General features: G+C 36.8%; 1 protein-coding gene across 9 annotated transcripts in view; it reads left to right on the forward strand.

The window, feature by feature from the left end:
• SORBS2 (sorbin and SH3 domain containing 2) overlaps positions 1-22056 on the forward strand; it is a 147344-nt gene that overhangs the window by 79021 nt on the left and 46267 nt on the right. For 3 of the 9 annotated variants that reach the window (XM_058420505.1, XM_058420510.1, XM_058420504.1), the window contains 5 exons: positions 6653-7132; positions 12032-12176; positions 14475-14650; positions 19941-20007; positions 20840-20884. In XM_058420505.1, the coding sequence (XP_058276488.1) occupies positions 6653-7132; positions 12032-12176; positions 14475-14650; positions 19941-20007; positions 20840-20884 (913 nt within the window). The remainder of the gene's footprint in view (positions 1-6652; positions 7133-12031; positions 12177-14474; positions 14651-19940; positions 20008-20839; positions 20885-22056) is intronic. The other 6 variants (XM_058420507.1, XM_058420509.1, XM_058420512.1 and 3 more) reach the window with 3 other exon arrangements.

Consider the following 22056-nt stretch of genomic DNA (forward strand, 5'->3'; position numbering starts at 1 on the left):
TATACTGATCTCACCTAGGAGAAATGCGGGTATCAGACACAGTGCAGGACCAGAGGAATCTGAGCAGGGTTTGTCACCATTCAGAAACTCACTGATTCAAATAAAATAAGCCCGGGTACAAGAAAACAATATGAATACATACTAGGCAAAAGGAGAGCTCTCAATAGACTTTGTAATCTCTACTTGGCTTTACCTGGCCACATTAGGATTTTTCTGTTTTAAAATATAATTATTCTGATATATCTACCAATATAACAGCTTATCTGTGTTTGAAATGGACGTACAGATTGCTGTAGGTCTAGGCATGTCTGCCTCAAAGCTTTTTCTGAGTGAAAATCCCATCATGGCATATTTGTGCTCATCTAGTTCTGCTGGAATCATTGGGGCTGCTCTGAAGTAAACACAACACTATCTTGTAAATTACAAAGTCCATTGACAGCCCTGTTGTCAACAGCAGTAACACATCTGCTTTTTCAGACTGAGGTTCTTTCAGAGCATCACATTCAACCAGGTCTCACTCTGGAAGAGCTAAGTATCTGCATTAAAAACAAGATAGTTTTAAAGCTGTAATATGTCTCTCTCCCTCTTCAAATCCCTAGTAAAATTTTTGATCAGAACAAAGATGTGAAATTATATGGCAACAATCTGCAATGCTCCTTTTGAATTCTCTCCATTAAAAAATAGGAGCACAGAAGGATTAATCACATTTGTCGTCCTGAAGACTAGACACAAAACTGTCATCTTAAATCCTTCTTTTAGGCAGCATAAAATTTAGAACATTTTGAGGAAAACAAGTTGCTTTACCCTTTAGGAGAATCCATCTGCTACTCAGTGATTTTTGTCAGGTAAGACAAAGTCAGTTTAAGCAAGAGCCACAGTAAAGAATCTGTGTCAGAAACAGTAAGGAAAGCTGAGCAACAGCTTTTTCTGCTAGATAGGGTAAATATGAAGATACTGCAAGTCTTTTAAATATGGGCACCAAAGGATGCTGTTGAACAGCAGAACAGGTGTAGATGTATAGGTGTGGCCAATACAACTTTTGCATCTGTTATCATTTCACCTAAAAATAGTTGCTAAGCCCGTTAGAATATGATGCATTATATATGGGCAGATGAGTCTCTCAAACAAAAAGTATGATAGCTAGCAAGGACTAGGGGAAATACCTTTTTATGATCAAGAATAATACTCAAAGTATAATTAGAAGAACTAAAAATAATTCATCTTCTAGCTGCTTTTTTTAGAATTTTAAAAGTCAAAATGCATTTTGCATTTTCTTTTTAATTTAGAATCTTATTTGGTTTCACTTCGAGCTGAAAAAAGTCAGAAAAGTGTCTATGGCTTATTTGGCAATTGTGCACTTAGTTTTCTGCCTTCTCCTTGGTTTCAGTATGTGGAAAGCACTATCAGAAATTTGGTAACTGCATTGCTCTGAATAAAATGAGAAAAAAATCAGTTGATCACAGAGCTCATTAAGGCATGTAGCCAGCTTTTCAAGCTGTATCCCTTTATGGATCTCTTATCTGCAAAATTCAGCTGACATTTTCTGTGATGTTCAGCTTTGAAATAAATTCTAATGAAGGAGTGTATTTGGCAGCACAATTGATTTGTGGAGCCAGTGGGTTTTGTAGTTCCTTGTTAAAATACATACCTAAAACTAGAGTAAAAATCAGCATAAGGTGGTGTAAAATCCTGCATCAGGTGAGTTCCCAAAATGAAGATGCCATGAGGTAAAATTGTGAAAAAATTGCTAAAATTGCAGCTATATGTTTAAAAATATTTATTTTCTGACTCAGATCTAAGTTTAAAACCTTGAAACTGTTCTAGCTAATGCCAAATATTATGATCCCTTTAGTGTTATATATCATAGTATTTGCAAAGTTCACAAATTCTCTCCCATAGAAAATTAACTTTCAGTATACTATGCAGGACAGTATTTTCATTTTTAAAATTGTTTTAGATCTGCAAGCTCTACAGAACTTTGTACAGGAGTGAAATACTTTTGTACATGCAGCTTATAGGCTGTATGTCAAGCTGTGTCCTCAAAGGATTCTCTCAGACTGTAAACAGTGCCAGCAGTGTTTAAAGCTGCCACAGAAACTCTCAAAAAACCAAATATATTTAGAAAGTTCCAACTCTCCCTCTGCATCTGGGTTGATATATGTGAAGGAGAATGAAGTAAGATCAGGTAATCATAACTTCTTAAGCAGTAGCAAAGAAGAAGTGCTATGCATGTGCAGGTACCTGTGTCTAGCCAACATGTACAACTGTATTATGTGACAAAGTAAGGAAATCTACAGCCCAGAGGGAGCTTGTGTGGTCCAAGTTAATGTATCTTGCTATGTTTGTACTCCAATTTGCACTTAATTTCAGTGCTTGTCTGTTGAAAATTTAGGAGCAAACAGAAGTGTGCTATGACTCACTAAGTGACATTTTCTAAACACTCCTACTCAGAGAAGGGTTAAACCCCTTAAAAGTATATATGAAAATAGAAGCATTCAGGTTACTCAGTATAAGGGGGTTTTACATTATTACAGTATTGAGACATGCTGCTTCTTTGTACCATACTGCAGATACAGGAGAAATAACTGTATTTCAGCTGAGCAATTTGTATTTGTTAGTTACCAATGGAGGTAAATTTTCTTGTCCAAGTTTCATATAAGAAGAAGTTATAAACTGATGAAGAATTCTGAACTGCATCTTCGGAAATAATCATCTGATTTTTTTTTTTCATTATTTTATTCCTGGGCTCCTAAGTGTCCTATTGTTCTAGATATCAGACTCTGAAACTGAGGTTGCAAAGCATTTGTTCTGTTATTTGAATTCCTCAGATGAATTGAACACTTGGTTTAGTCCTAATGTCCCATAGGAGTAGAACATCTATAGCAGATGTTTATGAAAGTGTTTCTTTTGATAGCCTTATAGCTGTAGAAATGTGTATCAAGGAAAATAAACCTGGAATTTAAAAACCACTTCTAAATAATTAATCTAGTACATTTCTGAGTTTTAGGTACTGACAATATGTAGAGTGATATGGAAGAAAGAGGAAACCAGTTTCAGCATTCTGGGGACAGATGTGAAACAAAGAAAATTGAGCATGTATTTCTCATTTTAAGTTCTGCATCACTGGTATTGCTTTAGACAAGGGCTGAACTCCACCTCCTTATACTGAGTTTAGAATAAGAGGGCTAAGTATAAAAATGAGCATTGGAATATAATTTGCAGCATTAGTTTGGAAATTTTGAAATCAGCTTTTAATAATTAAAAATAGAGGTATTTTTACCCATTTATGCAGATGTATGGGTGTAATTTGATTGTTGATTACTAAACTCTACTATGTATTAACACAATGAATTTATTCACTTATCTCTGAGTCTCCTTATCTGTGTCTTGACTGTTGAAGCAAGGCCAGTACTCTGGTGTCATTAGTAATCTCACATCACTCCCCACATATCTTGAATTTAAACCAGATTACTGATTTTGAAACCCATACTAGGGTTACCTGTCTACTTTATATGAATTGGATACCAACTGTGTTCTTCAGGCCTGATGATTTACTGTTTGATGGAGGAGAAGCATTTCAAAGGACCAGCAGAAAGCTGCAGCAGAGGGCTGCTCCTCAGACCTTCAATTCACATCAAGACTGATGACATTTATCTGTCTCTCAAGTGTTGCTCCACAACCCAAGGCAGCCACATAGTCCAGCTAGTTTTTCATCAATCTAATTTATTAAGTACTTCTTTGGCATTTAATCTGCCTGACTTCTGCTAGCATTTCTTGTGATATATCAATAGCAAACCTAATCTGAAGCACGCTGAATAGAACCAGTTTTTCTGGAATGTATTCAGCCTTGTCTTTCTCATATTTTTCACAGTGAAAAAATGTAATAAAATATGATTCATATATGAGATTCCATGCACAGTGAAAAATATGGATTAGTAGTAGCCAGTTGTAAGTGTTTGAGATTACCAACATTCCATGTTTCTTAAGTGGTGTAAATCAGTTTTCAAACACAATGCTGTTTTAAACCATACATAGTTTCAGCCACTCTTTCGCAGAGAGATAATTATACCTGCAAAAATATTCTAGGCCCAGGCAGAATAGAAGTTCTGCTCTACAAAGCCAAGAAGCTTCATGGTGGGAATCAGTACCTAGAATTACTGCATTCCTTCTGTCTGTGTTGTAAGAATAATTACTTTATATTCTTTTTAAAAATTTGGCTTGATGAAATCAGCTATTATTTGCCAAACACAATTAATTAAATTCTTTAAGATCTCCATTTCATTGGCTCTCTGGATGCACCCTGAATAGCTGTCCTTGTGTTGTCCATCCCTTCTTTTCTCAAGCATGCAAGAAACCTTCTCAGTTCAGAGCCAGAAGGTTTACTAGAGTTCTCAACTTCCCAAAATTTCCTCTTATTTTAATGATACGGAGATTAATTTACACATTTTGGCTCAATCATATGTAACTTTTCTTCTGGGGATGCTGAGAGGATAATTGGTCTCAAGAACTTCAGAGCTTCTTTTTGGCTCGGCCTCAGTATGATCTTACAACATGATCTCCTGCTTCCTGTCTTTTGCTGGAGATCTTGATATGATGATCTGATGACACAGATGATGAAATTCATTATGAATGATGATTCTGTCTTCCCTTTATGTACCTGTGTGAAGAAATTAGTTTCTTATATGTGTACGTAAATGCACACATCTTAAAACCCTGATATAATATGCTGTATAATAATCTTAATTTTTCATGACATTATTTTTAATAGTATGCCATTGTTCTTTTGAAGTTTCCATCGGCAAATTAGTTCTCTATGAAAATACTGTTCTTTTACAGTCATACACATAGTTATTGATTATTTTAATTAAGAGGTAATCTGTTCAGATTTCCTCTGTGAAAAGATTAAGTTGGAGGGGTATTCAATTGTAGATTTGAAACATTGCTGTGAATAAGATTTGGATTTTGGGCTGTTTGACTAAATTTCTTCACTGTTTTAACTGCAGATTTTAACAGCAGTTTTTGTGTACCCTAGATATCGAGTGATGCCAAAGATTTAATTTGAATCAACTGGAACAAGTAATAGATACCTGTTCACATACTTAAGGTTCTTTTCTGTTATGCTTATTCATAGGGATGGTCCCATTGACCTCAGTAAGGTTATTTGTGTAAATTCTAATTGATCTCAACAAGAATTATGCAACTGGAACCCCAGTGACCTCTTGTAAGTAGCATAATCTGGGTTGTGTTCCAAGTCTTCCATAAGGGCTTTAGAAGATATTTTCAGATTTTGGATTAAAATGCCAAAATGGCATTTTAATCTGATGGCTTGAAACATTTTTTGAATGATTAAAGACATCTGCCTAGACTAAGCATAGGAAATAACCATATTACTGATAACAATGTGATATGTATGACTGAATATTACTTTTTAAAGTAGTATTTACTACATATAGTGTATTACTGTCCTCTGTTTTACAAAAATTTTAAATCTGAAACACTCTTTTCCAGTAGCTACTCCAGATGTCCTCAGCCCTATCAACAGTGAAATCATTAGTGCTGAAGTAGACAGTGTTTTGGATACTTAGGAATTGATGGAAAGCTTGTGGTTAATGTGCAGTATGGAAGGATTTGTGCAGCTGTTTAACAGATATTAGATGCCAGCATGCTTTAGTTCAAAAAGAAGCTGCAGATGCAAAAAAACAGTTGCAGGACTAGTTTAAACTGAGTGCTCTGTGACTGATTTGAAATGACAACATAAAGCTCATACATTGTGTGGCAGTTTTCAGAAGCACTCTCGTAAGAATGTTCCCTTCTACTTTTAAGGAACTGGGCTGAATCCAAACAACTGACATGTTTTGTTTCAGTATGTCCTGTTCTTGTGTTCTCAGTCTTTGTTCCCCAGATTTGTATCAGTTACCCTAAAAATCCTTATGTCCTCTAATGTTGAAAAGACTCCTATGCATACACCTTATAGAGTAGGTTGACAGGGTGCTTCCAGGGTGCTTGGAAATTCTAAGATCATCCAAATATTTTTATTAGAGAGGCAGTGGAGAAGATGTATTCAGTCGCGAGAGGCAAAAAATTCCATCACCTGTTACTTGCAGATCATATGAATATTCATTAGTAGTGTTTTTGTATAGCTGGCAGTCCTGCTCATCTTTGTATTACAGTTAATTTCAAAATCCTACCTGTCCTTGGGAAAAAAAAATTAAAAAAAAAAAAATATATATATATATAATTGTAACATCTACCAAGATCAGACTTGCAGATACATTTTTGTTTTGAGAACTACATGGACATGACATTCTCTAGCCTCATATTTATGTGAAGAAAAAAATAGTGTGAACCCTCTCAATGTACATTGGAGATCATTAATATATGCAGTACGTTATGAATATTCATCCTCAGCACACTATGGTTTCTGGCATTGCTTCCACTAGTATTTTACGCATTATTTCTTTCATGTTGTCCTACTCTAATATAGAGCATGGTTGATTTATTTCCTAATCTTTGCGAATGTGAACTTCCCCGGGTGGCTGAAAAACTTACACTTCTGTAATTCCCCTACACCCAGAAAGAGGCAAAGGGAAAAGTTCTTTATTCATTAAGTAATCTGTTTCTTTTCTTATTTTTTTTTTTCCTCAAATCTCAGCTTGGAAACCAGAAAGTAACTGCCCCTGTGATGGAGGTAAATGCTTCACAGACACACAGACAAACAGCAACAGAAGCTTCTCCACTGCCTCTTCCTTCTCCTGTGGTACCAGTTAACAGAGCCTCTTTTTCACCAGACAGTGGCACCCATCTAGTACCATATTCTTTGCCAACGCTTGATGATTTTTTGCCTTCACGCTTTTTTAAAACCCCAGCCCTCTCACAGTTTCCGTATAATTGCCCGTACCTAGCTCCTGACAGTACGATCCACAGGAACGAAACAGCCTCTGTGAGCACAGACTCTGCCATGAGCGAGTGCTCCTCGCGCACAGTGAGTGAGTCCTCCACAGCCATTCTAGATGAGCTGCAGACTTGTAGCTATGATACTACTGACTGCTCTGAAACACCTTCCCCAACCTTGAGCCAGATGTCTGCTGTGTCAGATGGCACCACCTTAACCAACACTGCTGCCACTTCTCATGTAATTATGCTTCCTTTTTTCCTCCTCCATTTTGTTCAAACAGGTTGTCAAAGGGGAACAGAATTCGGCCTTGTCTGTTATCCCATTACACAGACAAGTATTTTGTTAGTAATTTTCCACGGTCACGGTCTGACGGTGTTTTGTAACAGTTAAAAAAAAAAAAAAAAATCATTGACATAGCAGTTTTGGGAGTAGGAGATGATTGTTGCGCAGTTGTGTGGTCAGCTCAGGTGTATCAAATACTTTGCTTAAAAGAAAATTAATTCAAGGAATACTTGTTCCACATGTATTAAAAGCAAGCATTCCATGGAGTTTGAAGAGATTTATTTAAAATATTGTTAACAGTTTACAGGTTTTTGGAGTCTGGACTACCACCATTTTTGATTTACACTGAGATGCAGATTTCAATAATGTATTTTGTAAATTCATAGTAAATGTTGGCAGTATTTAATGCAGTTTTTTTTCCCCAGCCATGAAAACTGACTGCACAAAACTGGTTTTCTGTCCTCTAATTAATCTTTTCCTCTCCTAAGCACAGTTTCTTATAGGACTGAACTGCATAAATAATCTTGAATTATTCAAGTGTCCTGTTATTTTTCTCTTGGTTAAGTCAAAGGAAAAACCAGAATGCGGTTAGACCCTTTATACATACATTCATTTTTCTGTACCTTAGTATACTCATATATGGGGAGAAGGAAGGTATGGAATCTGGGTCAAACCCAGATCACTTCTGATTTCTTTTGAGATTATCCACATGATTAAAATGAGTCAGAACAAAGCCTTCATTTAAATTGAGCAATTCATTGCTGAATTGCAAAAGAGAGAGGTGTTCTGAATCCAAAGTTTTACTGGGTCACACAGTGTTCAAACTTTGTACGAATACTTTAGCATACAGTAATTTTCAAGCCTGAAAAGAACAAGCAGCATATATATTTTTCAAGTTTTGTGTATAATTTATAAAAAGTATTTTCAGTCCAACATTGTCATTGCTCTGAATGCTGCTAAAAAATAATACTAATAGTAGGCATGTAAAAGCTGTAATTCTTAACTTCTGTAACACAGCTTGGAAAACGTTTTTGTTTTGTTTTTTTTTAAGAATCATTACTGTGAATCTGTATACAACACAGTACTTCTTGCCAAAGAAACCATAATCAGTATGGACTGGTCAGACAGTCACTACATGACCATTTACTAGCTATGGGAAGCATGAAATATTTATATTTTCTTGTAGCCTACTTCTAAAATTGTCAGCTAACTGTATTTGTTTTCTTTGGGCACCATTTTTTTGCAAGCTAAAGTGAGCAGTTGGTCCTCCTTTCCTTTTTTGGGTTAGTTTCCCAGTAGAAGGGAATGATGTAACAGTCAAGTCTGACCACCACTTTCTCTTTTAGACATGGCAGGGACGAGCGTAATGTTTCTTCACCATTAAATGGACAAAGCAAAATGAAGAGACACTCACCCAAGGGCAAAAATCCCCAAGCAGTCCTAAGATACCAACAGAAATTAAACCGCTGGCAAAACCCAACTCTGCAGTACAGAAAAATCAGCATCTCCCACTCTCTGTAGAGAAGGGCCAGATGGCTAAATATGCATCCATGAAATGACAAAATGATGGGGAAACTGGTGGCACACACACATGTGTTAATAGTGGCTCTAATCCTGGAATGATCTTCATTCTCAGATTGCTGTTGATTTTGTAGGTGAAAACCACTGGGAGAATGATAAACGTAATATAGGATTGGGCCATCTACCACTCCACCTGCATAAGATATAACCATGCTTTAAAGACTTTATGTCGACATTGCGGATGTTTGTTTATTTTTGGGTTTCTTAATGAGAATAGACAAAAAAGTTGTAAAACAACTTCTAAGAAGAAGCATCAGCATCAGGAAGAGCTGAGTCAACAAAATTAACAAATATTCAAGGCAAAAGGCAGAACTAAAGGTAAAACTGTGGTTAATTTTCCTTACCCTTAGTCACAGATTACAGGTTCTTTGAAAACCTGAAGTATGAGAGTTGCAATTCTTAATTGGGCTTATGCTTAGAATTGGAGTTAAAATCAGAGAACAGCTGGTTTTGGAAACTATTTTTTCTGATTGTATTCCAATTATGAACATTTTTCCTATGAAATAATTTCTGTGGGTACCTCTTTTTTATGTACTTTGAAATTGTGGAATCTAACAGAAACTTGGAAATGGAAGTACACATCAGATTTTTGCTTTTTTCCAAGTTCCATGAATGTCTTGAGCTTCAGTTGATTCTGAGTATTTTAACCTAATTCAGTGTCTTGAGGTCAGGTGCCTGCTGTGCAGTATTCTTGCAAAGAACTTCTCAGACATCCATAATGGGACCTCTTCTCCCTGTCTCTGCAGAGAGAAAGTTAAAAAGCAGCTCCAGTCCCAGATGGATGCCTTCTTCTGTTCTGATTTGGAAATCCAGAGGGCTACTCTTTCTGATGCTCAGGCAAATTAGAGGAATTTTAAACCTGATATCTCATAGGAATTTTTACAAGATCTTAATTATCTTGCTGCAGAAGTAGGTGGCTTTACTTGCAATGGAGGACAGGTTAAGTATACTGGAGAGAAAAAAAAATAATAGAGGTTACTGTGGAAAGGAACATCATGACAAAAATATTATTTTCCCAGTAAATTGGAAAATAGGTGTATTTTGGTTGAATAGTTTTGGGGTTTTTTCCCATATTGTCTTCTTTTCCCACAAAAATTACCTAGGAAAGCAAAATGTCTAATTCATTAATAGACACCTTAAAGGATTTTCACTTCCTTGTAAAATGTGGAAATAAACTCCGTCACCTGGACTTAAAGTGTCACATTCTCAGATTGAAATGTCAATAACTACTGCATAATTCCGAGGGAAGAAAAGGCCTTAGAGACTTCATAAAAGTATCTTTTATAGCTAGCCCTGTAAACTGTGCAAGATGCATCAGATGAATAAATGAAATAGCCACCTTCACAGACACTTTCCTCAAAGAGAAAATCATTAGAAACTAAGAAATTATAGCTGAGCTGAGATCCTCTCTAAGACCTTCAGAAGCAAACTCAAAATGTCATATATGAACATGCCACATACACATTTATGACTGATGTCCTTCAACTACTTGTGTGGGTCCTATTTTCATGATATTTTGTACTACTTAGTGTAACAGCCTCACTGTCTAACTGAGCTATTTGGTAAAGTTCTTTCCAGAAATATCTCAATTTTTTTATTACAGAAATTCATAGGAGTATCTTTCCAGTCTGCAAAGAACTTACACACGTTCTGCTCAGAGAAACAAAAGCCATAGTAAATGAGTAAGAAGGTGTAAGGCTCTTCACATAGTTGCACCCTGCCTTCCCTAGAAACAAGCTTTCTTACAAAGACAATGTGTAGCAAAAGAGAATGGGTGAACACCTGAAGTAGAGGAGAGATGGCTGGCGTCATCTTGAAATCTGATCTGAAAACATGCCTTCATACTTCTTGAAGTGCTATCTTTAAGTTGTGTAGCTTTTCTATTCTTACATTTCCAAAGCTGGTGTTTTTTTTGAGGAGAGGATCCTGTAAGAAAACCAACCAACTTACTTTTAGTTCTAGAGTTTACTAAGGAAGGAGACATTTAAACACTAAACTTCCAATGGAGACATCACCACAACAGAAACTTTTCAGCCCACTTCTGAAAACAGGCATCCTTAAAATGAAAAACCCCTGAATGCATCTAGGAGTTCACCTGCTGTCTGCATAGGACCCAGAAATTGTTTTATACTCTTCGCTGTGGGAGGCCAAGATGTTAAAAATTTCAAATAAATTCAGTAATCTCTGAAATAAAAATGCATACAGAAGGTCATGAATAATTTAATTTTTATTTCTAAGAATAATATGCATTTTAATGTTTTTATTTATGCTTTGCTGCTTCAGATAATCTCTTGTTTACACATGCAGCATGTTTTAGTTCGTTTGTTATATAAAGTTGAGCAAAGTTTGTAGTTCTTTTAATTCAATTTTAAAGAACAGTTCTGCATTTAAGGAGATGATGCAGAAAGCTTCCCTTCTTTTCTGCTGAAATATTCAGTACCCTCTTATTGCATTCAATGCTTTCTCAGTATCTCAGTTGTGATTCTTTCAATACTCCCCGTAAAAGTGATACAGTCCCACTGCAGCGATTCTAAACCTGGGGGCAGATAGTTTCCTCTTGTGAAGTACCTCTACTGACTAAAGCCTAAAAGGCTTTACGTGCTTGCTGCTTAATTGTCAGTTTGCTTAGCTCTCCCATTTTTTATTTTGTTCTGTCATTTTGTGGTCATGGGTTGTTGGTTTTTTAATCTGTGCCATTTATTTTTATTGTGATAGATTACATATCAGCATCCCACAGTCACTCCAGCTGGCTTCCACTTTTTAAAGAAATTTTTGTCACTCTTTTCAGCTAGTACTAATGAGACTTTTCCCTTCAGTCTGCACAGAAGTTCCTATTAATATCCATAGTGCTTGTGCATGTGCACTAAGGGAATATGTCTCGGTGTGAGGGATCTGTGGCAAACAGCTTTTGTCACACAGTGTTGGGAGCTTTTACTGCCATCTTCATTTTGTATTGCTGTCAGACATCTGCAAACCTTGTTTGTGCCATCTTCATTGCCTTGACCATGATCTCTCTGTCACCTTCCCATGCCAACATGCGTCACAGACAGCACACACAAGGAGAGAAGAGGGGAGGTACAAGGTATTTGGGGAACACACTCTCCTCCCTTTGTGATAAGTTTTGTGTTTCAGTGAATGCAGATGCCATTATGGCTGTGTACCTGACAACTGCTAATTGTTGCATGGATGACAAACTTGCATCACTCTTTCTTTGGGATAGCAGTTGGAGAGCTTTGTGTGTAGTTTAATGGGATATTGTTTTGTCTCTCTCAGGCTCAGATCACAGTGAATGGGAATTCTGGCACTGCTGCCAGCCCACTGAGTCACTTTCAAAGGCCTTTTTCCCCTTCTTCAGCTTACCCTCCACCAGCTTCACTCAATTCCAACATTGTTATCATGCAGCATGGCAGGATGATGGGTAAGCCTCACACAGTATTTTTGATCTTTACATTACACAACATATTCTGATTCATGTGGCAAAGGCTGCAAACAATTGCAGAGTGCCCCACGTCCATAGTGAAGGTATTGTCTATTCATCTACCTTGGGAAGTAAATGCAAAAAAAATAGCATTTATTCTTAGGTACAGTAGTGATCCTGAACTGGAATTACTATTAAGTTTTATAACTAGGTGTGTGAGCAAACCTCTTGACAATTTCCTGGATTTACCAATGAAAGGGCATCAAAATAGGTCAACTGTCCAGCCCTTTCAGATTTTGCCTTAAGAAACCAAGGGCCCACTTTGTACTTTGCTCCTCCCCACAACTTCTGTAATTCTTCAGCAGAAATACTGTCAAAAAAGGGAGAGGCTCTGGGCTTTTAAAAACCTAAAGCCACATCAATCTAAAATTTGTTCATGTATTTTTTTAGGGCATCTTTAATTTAAAAATTAAACACAAACCAAATACCATCAGCCTTAGGCTTTTTGCCAGTATAATCCCATTTTGCCAAGAGAATAATTTACTTGCTGTTTTTTCTAGCAGTGTTGTGCATATTTTGAAAAGATTATATATGCAAAATAACTTGAATGTGGTCCAACAGTTTACATTTTTGTTGTGCTTGCAGGGAAATTAGGTGACAGTTCTTGCTTTGAGACATCTTAGGCAAATGCTGCTGTCATAATAGTGATAAATACAAGAAGTGTCTACATGGGTTTCTCCACATCCCAGAATTCTAGGTTTTTTGATTGCTTCTGGTTTTCAGATCTAAAGATCTATCAATACTGGTTTAGATATACCTAAAATATGTATTTTCCCATGACTTTCACACTCGTATGAGGATGAAGCGTTCCACAGTAAAAGCCTGATTTAATTCTCTTTGCTCATGTAGAAATCCCCCTGATGGCCTCAGTTGGAGGCCTATGAAGAATGAAGGATCAAATCCAAAATGTTTTCTAAATTTAGCATCATGCATTTTGGGAAAAAGTTCCAGATATTCAAAAGTTTGCCATACAGAGTTGCCCCTCACCATATATGTGTAGCACTGAATTATTAACAGGATTTCAGACTTGAGTAAACAGTTGAAACAGCCATGCCAAATCCAGTGCTGCAATGGGAGTGAGCAGAAATACTCAAATTAAAATTAGAGCTTTCAGTCAGTGGAGCTCCTTTTGCAGGCTCATATTACAACTCATATTTTTCTTCAGAATAATCAGTGGATGTTAATGCCACATGAAAGTCAATTTTAATTGTCACCATTAGTGTTAGAACATACATTTTCACTCCCTGCATTCGTTTATCCTGCAGTGGAACCATCTCACTGTACCTGCACTTGCAAAATAGAAGCTTTGTAATAGCAGCCCACTAATTTACAGAAACTTGCTGCCTGAAAGAGTAGATTTTCTTTTTCCTGTATATAGGAAAGAGTGTATTTTCTGCTGAAGTACAAATTTTCATGTCACATCCCAGCACAGAGGTATTTTTTGTTAAGTAAAATACTCCGCATTTTAGAGGGAAATGGTAATAGTGATATATTAATTTCAATAGTTATAAGGGAAGATTTGAGGGGGAAGGTTAGAAATACTGGAAGTCACTACAAAACAGTAGCATCTTGTACACTTCACCTGAGTTACTGTAGGTGGATCTTCTGATTGCTCTACAGGTGCCAGGTTAACAAAAACCATTTTTATGGATTATACATGGAGTCATATAAACATATCAATACACGTTAAGGGAAGAACACTGTATGTCAGAATTTGTTTCTTTAAAATATTCATGCATCAAAACTTCATGTTTCTTACCATGTATCACATAAATTTTTGTGCAAGGCCATTTGCTGTGCTTACAGGACAGCAATTTTCTATAGTTTGCTAGATTTGGTAGGTGGAAGTTTTGAAATTATGTAATTGGTTTCCAAGGATTGGGTAGAAAATGTGCAAAAGTTTGATTTATAGGAGAAAGGCTGCTGCAGCTTTCTCAATAGATTTTGCTATGTTTGTGGGGGTTTTTCCCTTTTCATTGAGCAAGCCGTTGTGAAAAAGTACTTCTACTCTACTTCTGAGTTTAATAGCTTGTCCAGTCCTTAAATAAGTTTATAATTCTGTTAATGTAACATTAAGTAGGACAAATCCCTAATATGATGTTTCTTTAAAATAATGTATATGTATGTGATTAAGATTGTCACCCTTTGTACAGCGTACTGAAATGAGGAAGTGTGTTTTTAACTTCCAAGTATGCTTATTGTGTCATTATACAATTTTCTGTCATGTTATCTTTACAGAGTCCACAGAGACATACTCACAGCATGTTCAGAATGTTGGCAGCACCACCACCACCAGTACAATACCAATCTGTAGAACCTCAGAAGAAGAAAAAAAAATTACAGTAATTAAAGCTCCACATTATGCAGGGATTGGCCCGGTAGATGAATCTGGAATCCCTACAGCAATTAGAACGGTAGGAAATTCTGGGAAATCTGTGTATGAACTCATACAATGAACTGATTGTTGGTAATGGGTTTTTCACATTCTTCTACTCTTATATAATTTGGAAGAGAGAGTGCGTAATCAGTGGCCTTGTGAATATAATATTGTGTGTTGACGAAAAGGAGAATGCTGATGGGAGTATAATTGGGCAACCTCATGTTTCTAGTTTTAATTAGAAGTAGCCAAATTTTGTCTTTCTTGTGTGTCTTGTAGTTCTTGCCTTTTGGAGATGCACAGTAATTGCTTTTGGTTTATTTCTAAAATAAAGTTTATGCATACAATATGTATATGTGTATGTGTGTGCAAATATTTGTATATACATCTGTGTGTGTGTATATGTAATAACCTTATACTTCTGCATTTCTTGGGGCAGTGTTCTCATGTCATCAGGGTAGTATAGAAATGCATAGTTTCGGTCTGACGGCAGTCTGAAGGAGTAGCATTTTTGTGGCAGTGCAGTAAATAATCATTGTGCCCTTGAGTGACACATAAGCAAATAGCTGGGGAGCCCTTTCTTTGTGACCAGCCCAGTTTTGATCATCTGCCGCTGGTCACTGCTTGAGTGGTCCCAGGATGTCAAACTGAAGAGTTTTGTTTTCACTATGCTGAAGCATTCTTTCCACTCTGCTGTCAGGGCAGCCTCTTCTGGCTGCTCCAGAGAGCACAGAGGCAGCAGCACTAGGTCTGTAAAGGCAGCACTTACTGGCCTTTCCAGCCAGAGAAGAACTGCTGTGCTGGACGGAGAAAGTGAGCAGAGTGGGAGCCAGGATGAAAGCGGCAGAGCCCTTGCAGGTGAAGTCTTAGTGAGGGGCAGGGATGTAGCAGCTGTTGGATGTATCTTGTCTGCTAATATTGACATATGGGGCTATGTTGTATTGCCAAGAATTGCTTCAAGGGACTGAAAAATTAGGGGAGAAACCAAGAATTAATGGAGAAAATCAATAGGAAAAAAATCAGAATAAGTGGTAAGATGGGGACAATTTTTATAAGAATGGAGGAGAAACTGGCATTTCTTGCTTTATTTTTGATGTAAAAAAGTAATACGATCAGAATCTCTTAAAAATGCAGACATTTCTTTGCAGCAATGCTTTAGCTTCCTGTCCTCTTTTTTTTTAAGTAAGTAGTCCCTTTGCTTTATATTGGATATAGTAATTGGTTTTGTGCTTTTTTAGTAGCAGATTGTTCTAATAGGGTGCATATCAGTTATATAAGATTATAACAGAAATCCCCCTTAAGTGTGCCTAATGAAGTTGGCAATTTGCCAAACTATATTTAACTTTCAGGTTGTATGATCTGGGTCTTTCAGATTTTCTCCTAAAAGTGTAATTCAGTTTGAATTAGGACATTTTCGTGCTGGTTTTGCTCTGGTTTTTGTTGTGTTTCAATTTCAAGAAAGCTTGTAGCCTGTAATCTTAGTATTCTAGAAATAATTCTCACAATGAGATATAATTTAAAACTTTATGCTAGCATGTGTATGTGTAAGAGTGTAATTTTGCATCCTTATTCTGCTTCCTTAAGACATAGCTGGTAGTAAAATTGTTTTCAAGATACTAATTTGAGATTACTTTATAATTGTGCACAAGTATATTTGAGCCCTGTGTACCTCAGCTGAGCGCGAACAAAGTTGGTATAGTTGTCAGCAAAAGACTCAAATATGCTGCACCTTGAAAAAGTGCTAAAACTGCATTTTCCATTAATAGTAGAAGGTAGGGTGTATCCCCTTCCCTTTCTCCAAGGTCAGTAAGCAATCCAAATAGGAATCTTCTCCCAGACGGTTCACCCTCAGTCTATCTGAAGAGAGTTGTTTTCAAATTAGTTCAATTTATGATTGCATGTAAAGTTTAGAAGTTTCTTATTCTTCCATCTTTGTGAAAATGGCAAGTCTATCAAAAAAAGCAGTAAATGAAGATTCAGGGGTGATAGGTAACACACCTACCTATGTGTTCCAAAATGCTGTGCTGCTCAAAGTTTAGCATGTCACTAAGAACTCAGGAGTATCTGTGTTCCACATTTTGAGTGCTTCTCAGGAGTAAAGAGGTTTTGCAAGATGTGATAGTCTCCTCCAAGTCTGTCTTTAGTCTCAGAACATGGTTTGTGACAGCTGTTTAGCCAAGGCAAAACAGAAAGAGGTTCTTTTCTTTCTATTTCTGCTAACCCATTCTGTCTCAGGCTTCTGAGAAGGGAAGGAGTCCTATAAAGTTTTTTCTTCACTCAGAACCCCCATCCCATGTTAACATGCTTCTTCCACGCCACTTTAGCTCCTTCTAGCTCTGGGAAATGCAAGTTTGAAAATTCAGATTGTCGTTAGGTTCTGCCTTTGTGCCAAGCCCTGCCCCAAAGATGGTAAGACACTAAAAATGAAGTCTCTGAAAAAGAGGGTAAAATGCTGTTCACTCAGTAAAGCATTCAGTCAAATATAGCACCATTTCCCACCAACGGGGACCTGGGAAAGGAAAAGCCGGATTCATGGAAAGCAGTAAGACTGCATTCTATTAGTCTATCCAGAATGATTGCTTTATATCTAATTATCAAAATTATCCTGTAGACTGAAAAGGGATCTACTTAGTAAATTTTTTTTTAAAAATCAAGTCCCACTAGGTTTCTTTTCCATACTTAGTGATTTAATATTTCAGCTTGAAAAAAAAAAAAAAATAAAAAACAAAACCCAAAAAATCAGAGGTCCACTGAAAGTCTCAGAATATTCTGCATTGGAAAGGACCCACAAGGATCAAGTCCAGCTCTTACGTGAATAGCCCATATGGGGATCCAACCATTATTAGCACCGTGTTCCCACCAGCTGAGCTAATCTTGGGGTCAGAGAGGCCTCCTTTAATTGCATACTTCCTGATGGATGATTACAGTACTGCAGTGATTATGGACTCTCCTAAAAAGCAATTGCAGTTACTTCTTATGTCCTCTACGTGCTATTTGGCCAGTTGGGTTTTTTTTCACATATGATGATACCATGTTCCAACATTTAATTGCATGAGCTATAATATATGCAAAGCAGGATGGCATCTGAATGGCTTTGTGCATTGTGAATACTCACAATGTTAAATCCTCAAACAATGTTGGTGTTAGGGACTACTGAATATAAATTGAGAAAATGTATTTTAAATCAATACTCTATTTCTTAATCCTATCTGGTTTATAACTTAAAGCCAAGTTATTGGCTGAGGCTTGAAATCCCTAGGAGGGGGTTGCTAGGGAGATGATGAGAGAAAGGAACATTCAAATGTCCAGAAAGATGTTGTGAAACCTTCTTCTCTACTCATGTGGGAACTTCTCCATGCTTGATCTCTATGTGGGAGCCTCCTTTGACTTTGTGGGGGACCAGACAATGCTTGACAAATGGCCAGGACATAGCAGTAGTATTTATGCATTATTTGCAATTTGTTCACTTACCACTGGTTGGAAGACTCTTCTTGGCTCAATACGATGAGAAAGGCAGTTGCAGTATCATGGGACTGTTGCTGTGGGAAATGAAGAGGAGCAGGGAGGTTGTGCCCATCAGTGTGAATGCCTTCAGACCTCCTGGAATTTCAAAATTTTGAGCATATATAATCCTGAAGCACCAAACAGCATACTTATTTCAAGTCCAGCTAAATTATTGTAACCAGACTTCCACTAGTATAGCTATTTAATACCTTTAGGGAAACAATATTAAAATTACCCAAATCTGCTTCTGAATAACTTACACTTGGCAGAACTCAGCAGTATTGTAAGTGGGGGAAGGGACCTACCTTATCTTGAGACAAAACTGAATCTCTTTTATCACTGTCTTGCAAGCAGGCCTAGGTAAAAACCATAACTCTGCTTAATTTTTTTCTTAACCAGGAGATCCCCAAGTTCTTCAACTGACTGTCAGCTCTTAATTTAAACATTGTTCTAATGTTATTTAGTAGCAGTTTTATGAGAACTCAATGAGTCCTCAAAATACAGTAGCATTTCTGCCTAGTCCCTTATAGTAAGAGCTCCCCGTTGTAAACAAAATATATTCATTTTGTACAGATAACAACCAATCGTGGCAAAGGTGTGATTGAGTAAAGGTGGCAGGGTGTGGTGAATACACACAAATCTGTCCAGTATTCTGTAGGGAAGAATTTGTAGAGTTTCACTTTTTCTGGTAAAGAGCAAGCAAAGTGATTGCAAATTCGGTATTAGCTGGTAAAAGATAATGCACTTCAAGTGGGGTCCTTTGAATTTTACCTGTGTACCATGAAGTTTGAACACAGTGGGGTTTTTTGTTTGCCCGGAGGACCTGTGGACGCCCCATCCCTGGAGGTATTCAAGGCCACACTGGATGGGGCTCAGAGCAACCTGACCTAGTAAAAGTTGTCCCTGTTCATGGGAGGGTTGTTAAAACTTGATGATCTTGAAGGTCCCTTTCAATCCAGGCCATTCTATGATTCCATGATTCTTTGCATTACAAGTTCTGCTTTTCTGACTACTGTGGGATAAGTAAAATTTCAGCATCTAAGAAGGTTAATACTCAAAACATGTTTGCTTTTGTGTCAATCCTTTCTTGAAATATTACCATCCTACCTCAAAGAAAATTACAGCAAAAGAGAAAATTCAGAAGGGTAAGAGATAAAAAGTAGCACAAGCAGGTGCCAATATGAGCAGCATTTTGGTACCTTGGGATTACTTAGTTTGCAAAAGTAAGGATAAGTATAATTTAATGAGTGATTATTGAATAAGTTAAAATAAATTTGTCTGGAAAGGGCTTTTAAAGTTGGTAAAAGGAATACTCTTTGTTTACAATGCAGACATTAACTCTGAAATATAGTGTGGTCTTAGTTCTTTTCTCAGTAGTATTACAAAGTTTTTCTGCATTATTTAACAATTGCATTTTAAAAGTAATTTAATCCACAAATTACCAGGAGGTCAAAAGAAGCTCTTCCTACATGCTTTTAATCATAACTTCTGTGGTGTTTCTATTTTCCTGCAAAGAATCTAGCATTCATCGTTATCAGATAATGGGCACTAAGAACTGTTGATCTTGCAATAATTCCTGTTCTGAACCATTATACCTTCCCAAGATCAGAGTCCAAGACTGACTCAATCTTCAGTGTCTTTCAGAATTTTTTACAGGAATTCCTCAATAAAATGTATAAATACATTCAAAATACATGAAAATTATTATTTTAAATAGGGAATAACATATAACATTTCCATCCAGAACAAAATTGAATGTCTGATCTGATGTGTACATGGGTATTTTTATTTTGTCATTAATTGTTAAAACTGTATTTTTTTAGACAGTTGACAGGCCAAAGGATTGGTACAAGACAATGTTCAAGCAAATCCATATGGTTCATAAGCCTGGTGAGTAAGTTCTTGTCTTTGTATCCTCATGTCCAGTTTGAAGTATGAGAAATTGTCTACTGTAAATCTCCAACCATCTGCACTGCCTTTCTTTTGGAGAACTCCAGTGTTAAAACAGTGTGGGCTACTAAACAGTCTGGTTTAAGGATAAATTCCGTGCCTGAATTTAATTGTTGTCGTAGAGTATCTTACATGGTTTTGCTGAAATGGAATTTTCATGACATTGCTAGCTTTAATGTCCTTTATGACTTGCCCTAGGGATGTCAGGGAACTGTATAAATGGCAATTATGCTCATTACACCTCCAGAAGGAAGGAGACATTATTCATCTGAGGTAGAGCTAACATCCAGCATGGTTACACAGAATGTTAGTGGGAGAATGAGAAATGTAGGCAGGAGAATGTTGGCTTACAAGCTCTATTTTGAACACTAGTCACACAGTAGGTATTTCGGATTGCCTTTTGTGATAGGAACAACTTAACCAGTCCGTAGCAGAGGAAAGCTGACAAAAGGAAGGAATCAACTTGGGGAGGGGAAAAGAAGAGACAAAAAGTAATTGCAGTTCGGTGCTAACTTAGTAAGTATGCAATATGAGTGACCTGACCAGAAGATAAAATACAGTAAGATGGAAAAACAGCCTAAGTATAATGGGAGTCTTCCAAAAGCACCTATGAGACAAGGAAAAGAAATACAGTGCTTGATTGTGCACTGTCCGTGCTGCCGCACAACTGTCACCTACCAATCTTCTATTTGTATTTGTGAAAACAAAGCTCAGTTTCTGTGATGAACTGGCATGTATGGCACTACTGTAACATATGCATTTCTTTTTGTAGATGACGACACAGACTTGTATAATACTGCATATGCATACAATACTGGTAGGAATTATTCCATATTCAAAATGATGCTTTTGTTAATGTCAGCAAGTAATGGTGTAGTTAACTCTTCACGCTCGCTTTTATAATGCTTGTAGACACACTTTTATTGTCTTGTTTAATCTCAGTTATTCACGCCTTTTTCCCCCAGATGAAACAAGTTTAATTTTGGTTTCATTCTTACTACAGAAATGAATTGCAGCTGTGGACCTCTTACTGTAGAGGGATACACTTAGCACTGTGGTTTCTTGATTACATTGCATCTATTTTCAATAGTGATTGTTAGTAGCGCAGCCTTTTCTTATAGAAATATAAAGGGAACTACTGTGTGAAAATGAAAATACTAATTACTGACATGGAAAGACAAAAGGAATGTACCGAATGCACTTCAAAAATATGCAGCAGGAGTGCCTAATAAAAATAATTGTTTTACAAACTAGTCCATTTTTGCTATCGGCATTCATGTTGATGTTATTAGCTGCAAGAAACGATGTATTCGTCTAAGGTATATAATTATTGTGTCTTAAGAAGATTATACCTATATGGTAAAATTGTTTCCAAAAAAAGCAAAAATGAAAGCTTGAATCGACAATGTGCAAAAAGGCCATAGTGCCTTCTTCAAAAATGCTGTTCAAAATTTTTGCATTTCAGTTTTTGTTGCATGAAACTTGCTGTCAATAGTGCCTTTTTCTGTGCTGTTCAGGAGATTTGTTGTGGGTCAGTGGTTTGACATGTCTTTGTATTCTTGTGATCTTCTTCAAGATATGCTATTGCCTCATCATCACAAACCAAGTAGTTATTATAACAATGAAAAAAAGGTGTGTTTCCTGCCTCTTCTCTACCTTCTGAACATGGAACAACTGAGCAACAGGATGAGCCTGGAAATTCATTAGAGGCTGTCATTAACAGATGTGATGGATGTGTACACCCATTAACTTCTCCATCAAATTAATTTATTTTAACTGTACTGCACTTTATCTGTTTGTAATTCTGTGTAAAAATACGTAAGAAGTTCTCTAATGAGCTACATAATACACAGCAATGTACTTTTAAAACTTATTTACATATTTTTGTAATCTTGCCGTTTTATTGAGTTACTGTGGGTTCTTGTAGCATTCCGTGTTGTGGTTTTTTAAGACTTACTCTCATGTTATGGCTGTTTCTGGTTTTGTTTT

This window comes from Hirundo rustica, chromosome 5 (assembly GCF_015227805.2).
Source record: "Hirundo rustica isolate bHirRus1 chromosome 5, bHirRus1.pri.v3, whole genome shotgun sequence".
Lineage (NCBI taxonomy): Eukaryota > Metazoa > Chordata > Aves > Passeriformes > Hirundinidae > Hirundo > Hirundo rustica.